The 17,037-nt window shown below is 48.7% G+C and overlaps 1 protein-coding gene across 5 annotated transcripts in view; it reads left to right on the top strand.

Moving 5' to 3' along the window:
- STON2 (stonin 2) overlaps positions 1-17,037 on the top strand; it is a 90,305-nt gene that overhangs the window by 39,873 nt on the left and 33,395 nt on the right. The window contains exon 1 of one of the 5 annotated variants that reach the window (XM_040332163.1): positions 5,477-5,760. The exons of the other annotated variants lie outside the window; for them this stretch is intronic. Within the exon in view, the coding sequence (XP_040188097.1) occupies positions 5,721-5,760 (40 nt within the window). The 5' untranslated portion in view covers positions 5,477-5,720. Of the gene's footprint in view, positions 1-5,476; positions 5,761-17,037 lie in introns of those variants that run through there. 5 annotated transcript variants of the gene reach the window in all.

Below are 17,037 nucleotides of genomic sequence, written 5' to 3'. Positions count from 1 at the left end.
CTGAGTGGGGTGATGCAAGTTTCCGATGGCGCTACACTGTGATTGTACTTTACTGCTCTTCTCTTTGTCCAGGCTGACTGGGGAAAATGTAAAGACCAGACATACGGCACAGGTTGTAGGTAGTTAGTATTGAGATTAGTAGGTACTTAGCAGTAAGGTTAGTAGGTTCTTAGTGGTAAGGTCAGTAGGTAGTTAATGGTAAAGTTAGCAGATAGTTAATAATAAGGTTAGTAGCAATGTTAGTAGGTAGTTATCTGTAAGGTCATAGGTAGTTAATGGTAAGGTTAGTAGAGGGTTAGTGGTGAGGTCAGTAGGTAGTTAGTGGTGAGGTCAGTAGGTAGATAGTGGTGAGGTCAGTAGGTAGCTAGTGGTGAGGTCAGTAGGTAGTTGGTGGTGAGGTCAGTAGGTAGTTGGTGGTGAGGTCAGTAGGTAGTTGATGGTAAGGTCAGTAGAGGGTTAGTGGTGAGGTCAGTGGGTAGTTAGTGGTGAGGTCAGTAGGTAGTTGGTGGTGAGGTCAGTAGGTAGTTGGTGGTGAGGTCAGTAGGTAGTTAGTGGTAGTGTTAGTAGAGGGTTAGTGGTGAGGTCAGTAGGTAGTTGGTGGTGAGGTCAGTAGGTAGTTGATGGTAAGGTTAGTAGAGGGTTAGTGGTGAGGTCAGTAGGTAGTTAGTGGTGAGGTCAGTAGGTAGTTGGTGGGGAGGTCAGTAGGTAGTTGGTGGTGAGGTCAGTAGGTAGTTAGTGGTGAGGTCAGTAGGTAGGTAATGGTAAGGTTAGTAGAGGGTTAGTGGTAAGGTTAGTAGAGGGTTAGTGGTGAGGTCAGTAGGTAGTTGGTGGTGAGGTCAGTAGGTAGTTAGTGGTGAGGTCAGTAGGTAGTTAGTGGTGAGGTCAGTAGGTAGTTGGTGGTGAGGTCAGTAGGTAGTTAGTGGTGAGGTCAGTAGGTAGGTAATGGTAAGGTTAGTAGAGGGTTAGTGGTAAGGTTAGTAGAGGGTTAGTGGTGAGGTCAGTAGGTAGTTGGTGGTGAGGTCAGTAGGTAGTTAGTGGTGAGGTCAGTAGGTAGTTAGTGGTGAGGTCAGTAGGTAGTTAGCGGTGAGGTCAGTAGGTAGTTGGTGGTGAGGTCAGTAGGTAGATAGTGGTGAGGTCAGTAGGTAGTTAGTGGTGAGGTCAGTAGGTAGATAGTGGTGAGGTCAGTAGGTAGTTGGTGGTGAGGTCAGTAGGTAGTTGGTGGTGAGGTCAGTAGGTAGTTAGTGGTGAGGTCAGTAGGTAGTTAGTGGTGAGGTCAGTAGGTAGTTAGTGGTGAGGTCAGTAGGTAGATAGTGGTGAGGTCAGTAGGTAGTTGGTGGTGAGGTCAGTAGGTAGTTAGTGGTGAGGTCAGTAGGTAGTTAGTGGTGAGGTCAGTAGGTAGTTAGTGGTGAGGTCAGTAGGTAGTTGGTGGTGAGGTCAGTAGGTAGTTAGTGGTGAGGTCAGTAGGTAGTTGGTGGTGAGGTCAGTAGGTAGTTGGTGGTGAGGTCAGTAGGTAGTTGGTGGTGAGGTCAGTAGGTAGTTAGTGGTGAGGTCAGTAGGTAGTTAGTGGTGAGGTCAGTAGGTAGTTAGTGGTGAGGTCAGTAGGTAGTTAGCGGTGAGGTCAGTAGGTAGTTGGTGGTGAGGTCAGTAGGTAGTTAGTGGTGAGGTCAGTAGGTAGTTGGTGGTGAGGTCAGTAGGTAGTTGGTGGTGAGGTCAGTAGGTAGTTAGTGGTGAGGTCAGTAGGTAGATAGTGGTGAGGTCAGTAGGTAGTTGGTGGTGAGGTCAGTAGGTAGTTAGTGGTAAGGTTAGTAGAGGGTTAGTGGTGAGGTCAGTAGGTAGTTAGTGGTGAGGTCAGTAGGTAGTTGGTGGGGAGGTCAGTAGGTAGTTGGTGGTGAGGTCAGTAGGTAGTTAGTGGTGAGGTCAGTAGGTAGGTAATGGTAAGGTTAGTAGAGGGTTAGTGGTAAGGTTAGTAGAGGGTTAGTGGTGAGGTCAGTAGGTAGTTGGTGGTGAGGTCAGTAGGTAGTTGGTGGTGAGGTCAGTAGGTAGTTAGTGGTGAGGTCAGTAGGTAGTTAGTGGTGAGGTCAGTAGGTAGTTGGTGGTGAGGTCAGTAGGTAGTTAGTGGTGAGGTCAGTAGGTAGGTAATGGTAAGGTTAGTAGAGGGTTAGTGGTAAGGTTAGTAGAGGGTTAGTGGTGAGGTCAGTAGGTAGTTGGTGGTGAGGTCAGTAGGTAGTTAGTGGTGAGGTCAGTAGGTAGTTAGTGGTGAGGTCAGTAGGTAGTTAGCGGTGAGGTCAGTAGGTAGTTGGTGGTGAGGTCAGTAGGTAGATAGTGGTGAGGTCAGTAGGTAGTTAGTGGTGAGGTCAGTAGGTAGATAGTGGTGAGGTCAGTAGGTAGTTGGTGGTGAGGTCAGTAGGTAGTTGGTGGTGAGGTCAGTAGGTAGTTAGTGGTGAGGTCAGTAGGTAGTTAGTGGTGAGGTCAGTAGGTAGTTAGTGGTGAGGTCAGTAGGTAGATAGTGGTGAGGTCAGTAGGTAGTTGGTGGTGAGGTCAGTAGGTAGTTGGTGGTGAGGTCAGTAGGTAGTTAGTGGTGAGGTCAGTAGGTAGTTAGTGGTGAGGTCAGTAGGTAGTTAGTGGTGAGGTCAGTAGGTAGTTAGTGGTGAGGTCAGTAGGTAGTTAGCGGTGAGGTCAGTAGGTAGTTGGTGGTGAGGTCAGTAGGTAGTTAGTGGTGAGGTCAGTAGGTAGTTGGTGGTGAGGTCAGTAGGTAGTTGGTGGTGAGGTCAGTAGGTAGTTAGTGGTGAGGTCAGTAGGTAGATAGTGGTGAGGTCAGTAGGTAGTTGGTGGTGAGGTCAGTAGGTAGTTAGTGGTGAGGTCAGTAGGTAGATAGTGGTGAGGTCAGTAGGTAGTTGGTGGTGAGGTCAGTAGGTAGTTGGTGGTGAGGTCAGTAGGTAGTTGGTGGTGAGGTCAGTAGGTAGTTAGCGGTGAGGTCAGTAGGTAGTTAGCGGTGAGGTCAGTAGGTAGTTAGTGGTGAGGTCAGTAGGTAGTTAGTGGTGAGGTCAGTAGGTAGTTAGTGGTGAGGTCAGTAGAGGGTTAGTGGTGAGGTCAGTAGGTAGTTAGTGGTGAGGTCAGTAGGTAGTTAGCGGTGAGGTCAGTAGGTAGTTAGTGGTGAGGTCAGTAGGTAGTTGGTGGTGAGGTCAGTAGGTAGTTAGTGGTGAGGTCAGTAGGTAGTTGGTGGTGAGGTCAGTAGGTAGTTGGTGGTGAGGTCAGTAGGTAGTTGGTGGTGAGGTCAGTAGGTGGTTAGTGGTGAGGTCAGTAGGTGGTTAGTGGTGAGGTCAGTAGGTGGTTAGTGGTGAGGTCAGTAGGTGGTTAGTGGTATGGTTAGTAGTGGGTTAGTGGATGATCTACAATCCTCTCACTCCTCGCTCCCCTCTTTATACATGGCTGGACCTCAGAGCTCACACTCCAAGCACACTGTTGATGTTGATTCAGCTGTTTTTCCCATATAGAGTATTATCCGGAGTTGACCAGAGGAGGCGGAGCTTGGTGCTTACCACCTGTCACTCACAGGTGTCACCTGGGGGCGGAGCTACCCCCTCCAGTGACCTTTGCCCTCTCAGGTGTGAACTCTTCCAGCGGGAATCCAGAAACAGACATTGTGTGAGAGGCATGGAGCCCCCGCCTCCCACCATTATAGGCCAGTGGTCACAAAGATATCCCGCGTGCTGGAAAATGTCCGCTTCTCACAGCCAGATCAGCCACCATTGTTTTTATCAACTACAGGTGGAGTCTGGAGGGGGCGGAGTCACCTGCGACAGTCCTATCCGTCCTGCCACTTCTATTGGTGAGATCTTACCCCCGCAGTCCTTGCCTGCCTTCCCGCGCACCTAGAGGCGCTCATTACTTACCTTATTTTAGACTCAGTGACATCATCACTAGGTCTCTGTGCTTCTCTATGCAATACAGGCAGAAGCGGACGCATATGTAAACGGCGCTCAAACCACACAAGTGAGGTATCAGCGCGGTCGTTAGAGCGAGAGAAATAATTCTAGCCCTAGACCTCCTCTGTAACTCTGAACTGGTAACTTGTAAAGACCTTTAAAGTGTTGCCTATGGAGTCGCTATTCCACGAGCGTGCGCAATTTTAAAGCGCAACATGTTAGGTATCCATTTACTCGGCATAACTTCATCTTTCACATTCTACAAAAGATTGGGCTAACCTTACTGCTTTTTTCTTTATTTTTTTATTCATTCAAGTGCATTATTGTCAAAAAAAATGTTTGGGGGGGGGGGAAATTGCATTTGAAAGACCGTTGCGCAAATACAGTGTGACGTAAAAAATTGGGAGGACCCGCTATTTTATTCTCTAGGGTCTCTGCTAAAAAAAATATATATATAATGTTTGGGGGGGGGGGGGGAATTGTGTTTGGAAGACCGTTGCGCAAATACAGTGCGACATAACATATTGGGACGACTGCTATTTTATTCCCTAGGGTCTCTGCTAAATATATATATATATATATATATATATATATATATATAGCCAGATTCACGTACGGCGGCTTAAAGTTGTGCGGGCGTAGCGTATGTAATTGTAGTCCGGCATAGAGTATCGTAGTAACGCTACGCCGCCGCAACTTTGAGAGGCAAGTGCTGTATTCACAAAGCACTTGCCTCTAAAGTTACGGCGGCGTAGCGTAAATCTGCCTAAGGGCGCGGAATTCAAATGATAAAGATGTGGGCGTGTTTTATGTTAATTTTACTTGACCCGACGTAAATTAATTTTTTTCTGAACGGCGCATGCGCCGTCCGTGGGGGTTTCCCAGTGCGCATGCTCCAAATTAACTCGCAGCAAGCCAATGCTTACGACGTGAACGTCATTCTACGCAAAGCTCTATTCGCGAACGACTTGCGCAAACGACGTAAAATTTTCACATTTCGACGCGGGAACGACGTCCATACTTAACATAGGATACGCCTCATATAGCAGGGGTAACTATACGCCGAAAAAAGCCTTACGGAAACGACGTAAAAAAATGCGCCGGCCGGACGTACGTTCCTGGATCGCCGTATCTAGCTAATTTGCATAATCGACGCGGAAATCGACGGAAGCGCAACCTAGCGGCCAGCGTAAATATGCACCTTAGATCCGACGGCGTACTAAGACGTACGCCAGTCGGATCTAGCCCAGCTTCAGGCGTGTGGATACAAAACAAAGATACGCCGGAGCAAACTAGAAGTTACGCGGCGTATCAATAGATACGCCAGCGTAAACGCTTCGTGGATCTGGCCCAAAATGTTTGGGGTTCTAAGTAATTTTCTAGCAAAAAATACAGATTTTTTTCTTGTAAACAACAAATGTCAGAATTGGGTCTGGCAGTTACTGCGAGGTCGGGGGTTAGGTTGCATTACAGCCCTTCTGGACGGATGAGGTTGCGCTGACCCGAGTGGGCCCAAGAGCTTGCGATCTCTGGAGCAGCGTCTTGGCGGAGCGGCGCGGTTTCTTGGGCTCTCCCTGTTTAATTATTCGGTGCAGCCTGCTCCTTCCCACACACACACATGAAAGGCAGAGTCCTCCCCTGACTGACAGGCTTCTTGCAGAGACACGCACAATGCATACCTCTCCCCGCTCACACACCGCCCGGGGTGTCTGCGTCCGGCTCTCCGTCCCTCTCCTCCGTCCCCGCTAGACGCAGCTTCTCCCCTTCCGTGGCCCGCTCTGGGCTCGGCGCCCGATGTCGGGGGGGCTCGGACTCGGGAGGACTTGCGACGCAGGTGAGTGGTAACTTTTTCTCGCCGTTGTGCAATGAGGCACGAGGTGTCTGTGCCAAAAAGAGGGGGGAGGGGAGGGGGGGTTCTCTCCGGCTGCTTTGTGTTTTTTTATAAATCTCGTTAAAATTTTGGCGACTTTGCAGCTTATTTCATACATGCAAAGTGCAGCGAGGGGCGATTCACCTCCAATTTGGTTTCCGTCCGTCCCTGATTTGCTGGAACAGTCCCAGACTTTCATCGCATGTCCCTGGAAAACGCTGTCCCTAGATGGAAAGGAACGGAAGGCTCGGTTTGCGTCTGCAGGTGCGACTGAGCGCGGTTGTGCGTTCCTGAGCGTCGCATGTAGGGCAGCCCATTCTTTTCAGTGCGACAAGCACTGAAAAGAAACCCCAGCGGCCCCATTCGCATTATCGTGTAGCGGGAATGAGCGTCGCTGCTGTGCGATTTTCATGAGATTCTGCGTATCGCAGAGGGCCAGCACATTCCGTTGAATCAGCTGGCCGTACACGCGTTTGTCGCTTTAAAAATAAGCTCCTGCTCCTTTTTCAGGCAACGAGCTTCACATGGTTTTGAGAGGCGCGATTCCCGCGCAACATTCGCGGCAGAAGCAGCGATTCTGCGTGTTGCATAGGGCCGGCCCTACGCGCGTTTCTCGCCTGAAAAATAAGCTCCTGCTTCTTTTCAGGCAACAAGCTTCACGTGATTTTTGAGAGGCGCGATTCCCGCGCAACATTCGCGGCAGAAGCAGCGATTCTGCGTGTTGCATAGGGCCGGCCCTACGCGCGTTTCTCGGCTGAAAAATAAGCTCCTGCTTCTTTTCAGGCAACAAGCTTCACATGATTTTGAGAGGCGCGATTCCCGCGCAACATTCGCGGCAGAAGCAGCGATTCTGCGTGTTGCATAGGGCCAGCCCTACGCGCGTTTCTCGCCTGAAAAATAAGCTCCTGCTTCTTTTCAGGCAACAAGCTTCACGTGATTTTTGAGAGGCGCGATTCCCGCGCAACATTCGTGGCAGAAGCAGCGATTCTGCGTGTTGCATAGGGCCGGCCCTACGTGTGTTTCTCGCCCGAAAAATAAGCTCCTGCACCTTTTCAGGCAACAAGCTTCATGTGATTTTTGAGAGGCGCAATTTCCGCGCAACATTCGTGGCAAAATCGCATCTCGTCTGAAGCAGCAATTCTGCGTGTCGCATAGGGCCAGCCCTTTCACTTGAATGGGGGTGACCCTACACGCGTTTGTCCCCCGAAAATAAGCCCCTGCTACTTTTCCAGCGACAAGCTTCCCACGGTTTTGAGAGGAACGATAATCGCGCAACATTCGCAGCAGATTCGCATTTTGTCTGGAGCAGCGATTCTGCATGTCGCATAGTTCAAATGAATGGACTGGCCCTACGCACATGTGCATTTTTTATTTTTCATGGCCGAGTCACTGATAGTTTATTGAGCCCACTGTAGAAATTTCATCAAATTGCCACAAATGGAAATTTTACAATTTTTGAAGCACCTGTCTAATTCCATAGGAACATACATTGTAAATCATTGCTTATTTGTCACACTACTAAAAAGTCGCAGTCGGCGCTATTTCATGGTGGTGTCACTGATAGTTTGTTGGACCCATTGTAAAAATGTTGGCAAATTGTTACAAATAGAAATTTTACAATTTCCGAAGCACCTGTCTAATTCCACAGGAACATACATCGTAAATCTTGCTTATTGGTCACACTACTAAAAATGGCGCAGTGTGCGTTTTTTTTTTTCATGGTCATGTCACTCACTGATAGTTTGTTGGACCCATTGTGGAAATTTTGGCAAATTATCACAAATATAAATTTTACAATTTCTGAAGCACCTGTCGAACATACACTGGAAATCATTGTATATTTGTCACACTACTAAAAAGTCGCAGTCGGCGCTATTTCATGGCCGAGTCACTGATAGTTTACTAAACCCATTGTATAAATTTTGGCAAATTGTCGCAAATAGAAATGTTACCATTTCCGAAGCACCTGTTTAATTCCACAGGAACATACATCGTAAATCTTGCTTATTGGACACACTACTAAAAAAGGCGCAGTGTGCGTTTTTTTTCATTATCATGCCATGGCCACTGATAGTTTATTTGGCCCATTGTGGAAATTTTGGCAAATTGTCGCAAATATAATTTTTCCAATTTTTGAAGCACCTGTCGAATTCCACAGGAACGTACATTGTAAATCATTGCTTATTGGTCACACTACTAAAAAGTCGCAGTCAACGCTATTTTATGCTGGCGTCACTGATAGTTTGTTGGACCCATTGTGGAAATTTTGGCAAATTGTCGCAAATAGAATTTTTCCAATTTTTGAAGCACCTGTCGAATTCCACAGGAACATACAATCGTTGCTTATTGGTCACACTACTAAAAAGTCGCAGTCAACGCTATTTTATGGTGCCATCACTGATAGTTTGTTGGACCCATTGTAAAAATTTTGGCAAATTGTTGCAAATAGAAATTTTACAATTTCCGAAGCACCTGTCTAATTCCACAGGAACGTACACTGTAAATCTTGCTTATTGGTCACACTACTAAAAATGGCGCAGTGTGCGTTTTTTTTCATGGTCACGCCACTGATAGTTTATTGGGCCCATTGTGGAAATTTTGGCAAATTGTCGCAAATAGACATTTTTTTATTTTTGAAGCACCTGTCGAATTTCCATAGGAACATACATTGTAAATCATTGTTTATTTTTCACACTACTAAAAAGTCGCAGTCGGCGCTATTTCATGGTGGCGTCACTGATAGTTTGTTGGACCCATTGTAAAAATGTTGGCAAATTGTTGCAAATAGAAATTTTACAATTTCCGAAGCACCTGTCTAATTCCACAGGAACGTACATTGTAAATCTTGCTTATTGGTCACACTACTAAAAATGGCGCAGTGTGCGTTTTTTTTTTTATGGTCATGCCACTGATAGTTTATTGGGCCCATTGTGGAAATTTTGGCAAATTGTCGCAAGTAGAATTTTTCCAATTTTTGAAGCACCTGTCGAATTCCACAAGAACATACAATCGTTGCTTATTGGTCACACTACTAAAAAGTCGCAGTCAACGCTATTTTATGGTGGCGTCACTGATAGTTTACTAAACCCATTGTAGAAATTTTGGCAAATTGTCGCAAATAGAAATTTTACAATTTCCGAAGCACCTGTCTAATTCCACAGGAACATACATTGTAAATCATTGCTTATTGGTCACATTAGTCCTAATGGTGCAATCTGTGCTATTTTAATGTCGTGCCGCTGAGAATTTTTCGGGTCCATTGTGAACAATTTTGGCGCAGTGTAACAAATAAGGATTTTGCTATTTTTGCCGCACGGATCACATTCCACAGGGACATGCATTGCAAACCATTATTTTGCGCACCATTAAGAATGTCGCAATTTGCGCTGTTTTTAATTATTGCACCGCAGATAATTTATGTTTCCAAATGATAACTTATGGGGCCAATCATAAAAATTTGGGCGACATGTCGCACATTTTCCTCTTTCCAACGCACCAAGAGCATGCATTGCGAATCTTCTTATATTTGCCGCAGTAGTAAAAATGTCGCTGTCTGCGCTATTGTGATGTCACACCGCTGATATTGTATCTTATTGGCCCTATTGTAAACGTTTGGGCAAAGTGTCACAAATTTTCCTATTTTTGCTGTTTGGGTCGCATTCTGCAGGAATGTGCATTGAAATTTATCGTTTATACATCGCAGTAGTAAAAATCTCGCCATCTGCACTATTTTAATGTTGGCCACTGAGTTTATTGGGCCCCTTTTATCACTTGTTGCTGCTTTTTTTTTACTTCAGGGTCCTTTCACACCAGATGAGCTGACATGCGTCCATCAACGCACGCCAATTGTGTGCTGCGCTGATGTGCGCTGACAACAACATAGAACAGGTCCGACTTTTTCCAGTACAGAAGTCTATGTGCGACTTCATGCACAGATGTCTATGTGCGACTTCATGCACAGACGTCTATGTGCGACTTCATGCACAGATGTCTATGTGCGACTTCATGCACAGATGTCTATGTGCGACTTCATGCACAGACGTCTTTGTGCGACTTCATGTACAGACGTCTATGTGCGACTTCATGCACAGACGTCTTTGTGCGACTTCATGCACAGACGTCTATGTGTGACTTCATGCACAGATGTCTATGTGCGACTTCATGCACAGATGTCTTTGTGCGACTTCATGTACAGACGTCTTTGTGCGACTTCATGCACAGACGTCTTTGTGCGACTTTATGCACAGATGTCTATGTGCGACTTCATGCACAGATGTCTTTGTACGACTTCATGTACAGACGTCTATGTGCGACTTCATGCACAGATGTCTTTGTACGACTTCATGTACAGACGTCTATGTGCGACTTCATGCACAGATGTCTATGTGCGACTTCATGCACAGACGTCTTTGTGCGACTTCATGTACAGACGTCTATGTGCGACTTCATGCACAGACGTCTTTGTGCGACTTCATGCACAGACGTCTATGTGTGACTTCATGCACAGATGTCTATGTGCGACTTCATGCACAGATGTCTTTGTGCGACTTCATGTACAGACGTCTTTGTGCGACTTCATGCACAGACGTCTTTGTGCGACTTTATGCACAGATGTCTATGTGCGACTTCATGCACAGACGACTATGTGCGACTTCATGCACAGACGACTATGTACGACTTCATGCACAGATGTCTATGTGCGACTTCATGCACAGATGTCTATGTACGACTTCATGCACAGACGTCTATGTGCGACTTCATGCACAGATGTCTATGTGCGACTTCATGCACAGATGTCTATGTGCGACTTCATGCACAGACGTCTATGTGCGACTTCATGCACAGACGTCTATGTGCGACTTCATGCACAGACGTCTATGTGCGACTTCATGCACAGACGTCTATGTGCGACTTCATGCACAGACGTCTATGTGCGACTTCATGCACAGACGTCTATGTGCGACTTCATGCACAGACGTCTATGTGCGACTTCATGCACAGACGTCTATGTGCGACTTCATGCACAGACGTCTATGTGCGACTTCATGCACAGACGTCTATGTGCGACTTCATGCACAGACGACTATGTACGACTTCATGCACAGACGACTATGTACGACTTCATGCACAGACGTCTGTGCGACTTCATGCACAGATGTCTATGTGCGACTTCATGCACAGACGACTATGTGCGACTTCATGCACAGACGTCTATGTGTGACTTTATGCACAGATGTCTATGTGCGACTTCATGCACCGACGTCTATGTGCGACTTCATGCACAGACGTCTTTGTGCGACTTCATGCACAGACGTCTTTGTGCGACTTCATGCACAGACGACTATGTACGACTTCATGCACAGACGACTATGTACGACTTCATGCACAGACGACTATGTGCGACTTCATGCACAGACGACTATGTGCGACTTCATGCACAGACGACTATGTGCGACTTCATGCACAGACGACTATGTACGACTTCATGCACAGATGTCTATGTGCGACTTCATGCACAGATGTCTATGTACGACTTCATGCACAGACGACTATGTACGACTTCATGCACAGACGACTATGTACGACTTCATGCACAGACCTCTATGTGCGACTTCATGCACAGACGTCTATGTGCGACTTCATGCACAGACGTCTATGTGCGACTTCATGCACAGACGTCTATGTGCGACTTCATGCACAGACGTCTCTGTGCGACTTCATGCACAGACGACTATGTACGACTTCATGCACAGACGACTATGTACGACTTCATGCACAGACGACTATGTACGACTTCATGCACAGACGTCTATGTGCGACTTTATGCACAGACGACTATGTACGACTTTATGCACAGACGACTATGTACGACTTCATGCACAGACGTCTATGTGCGACTTTATGCACAGACGACTATGTACGACTTCATGCACAGATGGATATCTGCGACTTCATGCACAAATCGCATGAAAAGTCGCACCGGTGTGAACAGGGGTTAAGGAACATAAAAACTCACTGCAGTGCATTAAAAATGCATGTGTGCTGATGTGCATTTAACATGCATTTTAATGCGCGCTGTGCTGATTTGTTTTGTAATGCGCGTTGGCATGCGTTTTTTTTCTGAAGCAACAGATCCCTGAAAGGATTAAAATAATTACTAAAAATTTTTTTTTTATATCGTTATTTTCAGCCGTGTTGCGTTTACATGCAGTCGTGTGTTTTACGTCATTTATCAAACATTTACCATAAAGACGTTGCCAGCTACACTTTATAATGGGAGGAGGCGTCTTGTGCAGGACGAGCGCCCCGGGGCTGAGGCTCAATGCGCTGCGGCAAATCTTCGGCTTTTCTTTGGGAGGGGATTTCATCTTCTCTCTGTTCATATGAAGGACTCCGAATTCGGTGACATATGTCCACACAGTGCATGTAAAAATACATCAACGGTGCGAGCCATCTGGCACCCGAAATGTTGTCATCGTTTGCGCATCACGTGTGCGACTCGCTGCAGTAAAAGCAAGCGGCAGGGGGACAACTTTTACCGGTGTTAAATGAGTATCAGATTTATGGAGCATCGAAATATGGCAGAACATTAACCAGATTTCTAAGTTTATGCTGTGACTTGTAGTTCCCTGAGGGGGCACGCTGGGACCTGTAGTTCCCTGAGGGGGCACGCTGTGACCTGTAGTTCCCTGAGGGGGCACGCTGTGACCTGTAGTTCCCTGAGGGGGCACGCTGGGACCTGTAGTTCCCTGAGGGGGCACGCTGGGACCTGTAGTTCCCTGAGGGGGCACGCTGGGACCTGTAGTTCCCTGAGGGGGCACGCTGGGACCTGTAGTTCCCTGAGGGGGCACGCTGGGACCTGTAGTTCCCTGAGGGGGCACGCTGGGACCTGTAGTTCCCTAAGGGGGTACGCTGGGACCTGTAGTTTCCTGAGGGGGTACGCTGGGACTTGTAGTTCCCTAAGGGGGCACGCTGGGACCTGTAGTTCCCTGAGGGGGCACGCTTGGACCTGTAGTTCCCTAAGGGGGTACGCTGGGACCTGTAGTCTCCTGAGGGGGTACGCTGGGACTTGTAGTTCCCTAAGGGGGCACGCTGGGACCTGTAGTTCCCTGAGGGGGCACGCTGGGACTTGTAGTTCCCTGAGGGGGCACGCTGGGACTTGTAGTTCCCTGAGGGGGCACGCTGTGACCTGTAGTTCCCTGAGGGGGCACGCTGTGACCTGTAGTTCCCTGAGGGGGCACGCTGTGACCTGTAGTTCCCTGAGGGAGCACTCTGTGACCTGTAGTTCCCTGAGGGGGCACACTGTGACTTGTAGTTCCCTGAGGAAGCACACTGTGACCTGTAATTCCCATGAGGGGGTACGCTGGGACTTAGCGTTCCCTGAGGGGGAACGTTGGGACCTGTAGTTCCTTGAGGGGGCACGCTGGGACCTGTAGTTCCTTGAGGGGGCACGCTGGGACCTGTAGTTCCCTGAGGGGGTACGCTGGGACCTGTAGTTCCCTGAGGGGGTACGCTGGGACCTGTAGTTCCCTGAGGGGGCGCGCTGGGACTTGTAGTTCCCTGAGGGGGCACACTGTGACCTGTAGTTCCCTGAGGGGGCACGCTAGGACTTGGAGTTCGCTGAGGGGGCACGCTGGGACTTGGAGTTCCCTGAGGGGGCACGCTGGGACTTGGAGTTCCCTGAGGGGGCACACTGGGACCTGTAATTCCCGTGAGGGGGTACGCTGGGACCTGGAGTTCCCTGAGGGGGCACGCTGGGACTTGGAGTTCCCTGAGGGGGTACGCTGGGACCTGTAGTTCCCTGAGGGGGTACGCTGGGACATGTAGTTCCCAAAAATGTAAACTGTTAGCGTGGATGCAGTTTGATTGCGCCTGCGCTGAATAATGCTATTCCAATGCACGTGTCGCATTTCGCAGGGACATGCATCGTGATTTGTTGGTTATTTGTTGTAGTCGTTATTTATTTGCGCTCTGGTCGGAGGTGAATGAATCTGTTGTTGGAGATGGCCGAGTCCTGAGTCTGATTGTACTACAGGCCTCCCATTCACCTCTTAGAGGAAAAACCTGTTCTGTCTGTTTAATCTGCACTGAGAGATCCTTAAAGGACACACCCCCCCCCCCCCCCCCCCCCCCCCCCCCCCCCCCCCCCCCCCCCCCCCCCCCCCGAGTAGTGAGTGCGAAGGCATGACGTCCTGTGTTTGCTGAAGGTGCAGCTGAGCCTGCAGCCAGGAAAGTGATGCAGATCACGGGTTACCCAATGCAGAAGCAAGCTTTAAATTCCATTCCTCTTTGCTGGCTGGCAGATGGGGGGCGGAATTATCTGCAGGGTGTCTGGGCCCCTCCCACCTCCAACTTTGTTCCTGCTCATGTTTGTATGAATGGAGGAAAAACTCTGGTCTGATGTTTTGAAGGTGGAAATGTTAAAGGAGATCGGTTTACCGTAAGTCGCGGATATCTTTTACTTCTAGGGCCCTTTAACTTCCCCGTGGTGCGTTATGTTGCGTATTAACGTGCGTTGCTTCAGGAAGGCCAATAAAAAAGGATTGGCTCTCAATGCTGTTTCTCTTTATGATAGCAGGTTGGTGCCCCTTCAGGTTCCCATTATACCAGCAGGTTGTGGCCCCTTCAGGTTGTCTTAATCCCAGAAGGCTGTGGCCCCCTCAGGTTCTCTTTATGATAGCAGGTTGTGGCCCTTTCGGGTTCACCTTACCCAGCAGGTTGTGGCCATTTCAGGTTCTCTTTACATTGGCAGGTTGGGGCCCCTTCAGGTTACCATTATCCCAGCAGGATGTGGCCCCTTTTTGGTTCACCTTACCCCAGCAGGTTGTGGCCCCTTTAGGTCGTCTTTACCCCAACCAGTTGTTTCCCCTTCAGGTTCTTTTTATTCCAGCAGGTTTTTACCCTTCAGGTTGTCTACCCCAGCAGGTTGTATCCCCCTCGGGTTCTCTTTACGATGGCAGGCTGGGACCCCTTCAGGTTCCCATTATCCCAGCAGGATGTGGCCCTTTCGGTTTCACCTTACCCCAGCAGGTTGTAGCCCCTTCAGATTGTCTTTACCCTAACCAGTTATTTCCCCTTCAGGTCTTTTTTATTCCAACCGGTTGTGGCCCCTTCAAGTTTTTTTTATCCCAGCAAGTTTTGGCCCCCCTTAGGTTCTTGTTACCCCAGCAGGTTTTGCCCCTTCAGGTTCGTTTTATCTCAGCAGGTTGTGGCCCCTTCAATTTCACCTTACCCCAGCAGGTTGTGTCTCCCTCAGGCTCTCTTTATGATAATAGGTTCTCTTTACGATAGCAGGTTGAGGCCCCTTCAGGTTGTCTTTACCCCAGCAGACTGTGGCTCCCTCAGCTTCTCTTTTGATAGCAGGTTGTGGTCCCTTCAGGTTCATATTACCCCAGCAGGTTGTGGCCCCTTTAGGTTGTCTTTACCCCAACCAGTTGTTTCCCCTTCAGGTCCTTTTTATTCCAGGAGGTTTTGCCCCATTCAGGTTGTCTAGCCCAGCAGGTTGTATCCCCCTTAGGTTCTCTTTACAATTGCAGGTTGGGGCCCCTTTGGTTTTCCCTCACCCCAGCAGGTTATAGCCCCTGCAGGTTGTCTTTCTCCTAACCAGTTGTTTCAGACCCTTCAGGTCTTTTTTATTCCAACAGGTTGGAGCCCCTTCAGGTTCCCATTATACCATCCAATTGTGGCCCCTTCAGGTTGTCTTTACCCCTTCAGGTTGTGGCCCCCTCGGGTTCTCTTTATGATAGCAGGTTGTGGCTCCTTCAGGTTCCTATTACCCCAGCAGGTTGTGGCCCCTTCAGGTTCCTATTACCGCAGCAGCAGGTTGTGGCCCCTTTAGTGTGTCTTTACCCCAACCAGTTGTTTCCCCTTCAGGTCCTTTTAATCCCAGCAGGTTTTTCCTCTTCAGGTTCCAATTACCCCAGCAAGTTGTGGCCCCTTCAGGTTCTCTTTACGATAGCAGGTTGTGGCCCCTTCAGGTACCTATTACCCCAGCAGGTTGTGGCCCCTTTAGGTTGTCTTTACCCCAACCAGTTGTTTCCCCTTCAGGTCCTTTTTATTCCAGGAGGTTTTGCCCCATTCAGGTTGTCTAGCCCAGCAGGTTGTATCCCCCTTAGGTTCTCTTTACAATTGCAGGTTGGGGCCCCTTTGGTTTTCCCTCACCCCAGCAGGTTATAGCCCCTGCAGGTTGTCTTTCTCCTAACCAGTTGTTTCAGACCCTTCAGGTCTTTTTTATTCCAACAGGTTGGAGCCCCTTCAGGTTCCCATTATACCATCCAATTGTGGCCCCTTCAGGTTGTCTTTACCCCTTCAGGTTGTGGCCCCCTCGGGTTCTCTTTATAATAGCAGGTTGTGGCTCCTTCAGGTTCCTATTACCCCGGCAGGTTGTGGCCCCTTCAGGTTCCTATTACCGCAGCAGCAGGTTGTGGCCCCTTTAGTGTGTCTTTACCCCAACCAGTTGTTTCCCCTTCAGGTCCTTTTAATCCCAGCAGGTTTTTCCTCTTCAGGTTCCAATTACCCCAGCAGGTTGGGGCCCCTTCAGGTTCTCTTTACGATAGAAGGTTGTGGCCCCTTCAGGTTCCTATTACCCCAGCAGGTTGTGGCCCCTTTAGGTGTTCTTTACCCCATCCAGTTGTTTCCCCTTCAGTCCCTTTTTATTCCAGGAGGTTTGGCCCCTTCAGGTTGTCTAGACCAGCAGGTTGTATCCCCCCCCCCAGGTTCTCTTTACAATGGCAGGTTGGGGCCCCTTCAGGTTCCCATTATCCCAGCAGGATGTGGCCCCTTTGGTTTTCCCTTACCCCTGTAGGTTATAGCCCCTTCAGGTTGTCTTTCTCCTAACCAGTTGTTTCCCCTTCAGGTCTTTTTTATTCCAACAGTTTGGAGCCCCTTCAGGTTCCCATTATACCATCCAATTGTGGCCCCTCCAGGTTGTCTTTACCACTGCAGGTTGTGGCCCCCTCGGGTTCTCTTTATAATAGCAGGTTGTGGCTCCTTCAGGTTCCTATTACCCCGGCAGGTTGTGGCCCCTTCAGGTTCCTATTACCGCAGCAGCAGGTTGTGGCCCCTTTAGTGTGTCTTTACCCCAACTCGTTGTTTCCCCTTCAGGTCCTTTTAATCCCAGCAGGTTTTTCCTCTTCAGGTTCCAATTACCCCCAGCAGGTTGTGGCTCCTTCAGGTTCCTATTACCCCAGCAGGTTGTGGCTCCTTCAGGTTCCTATTACCCCAGCAGGTTGTGGCTCCTTC

Source organism: Rana temporaria, chromosome 13, assembly GCF_905171775.1.
Source record: "Rana temporaria chromosome 13, aRanTem1.1, whole genome shotgun sequence".
Taxonomy (NCBI): domain Eukaryota; kingdom Metazoa; phylum Chordata; class Amphibia; order Anura; family Ranidae; genus Rana; species Rana temporaria.
Note: the sequence above shows the minus strand (reverse complement) of the source record. Positions and strands in the feature narration are given on the sequence as shown.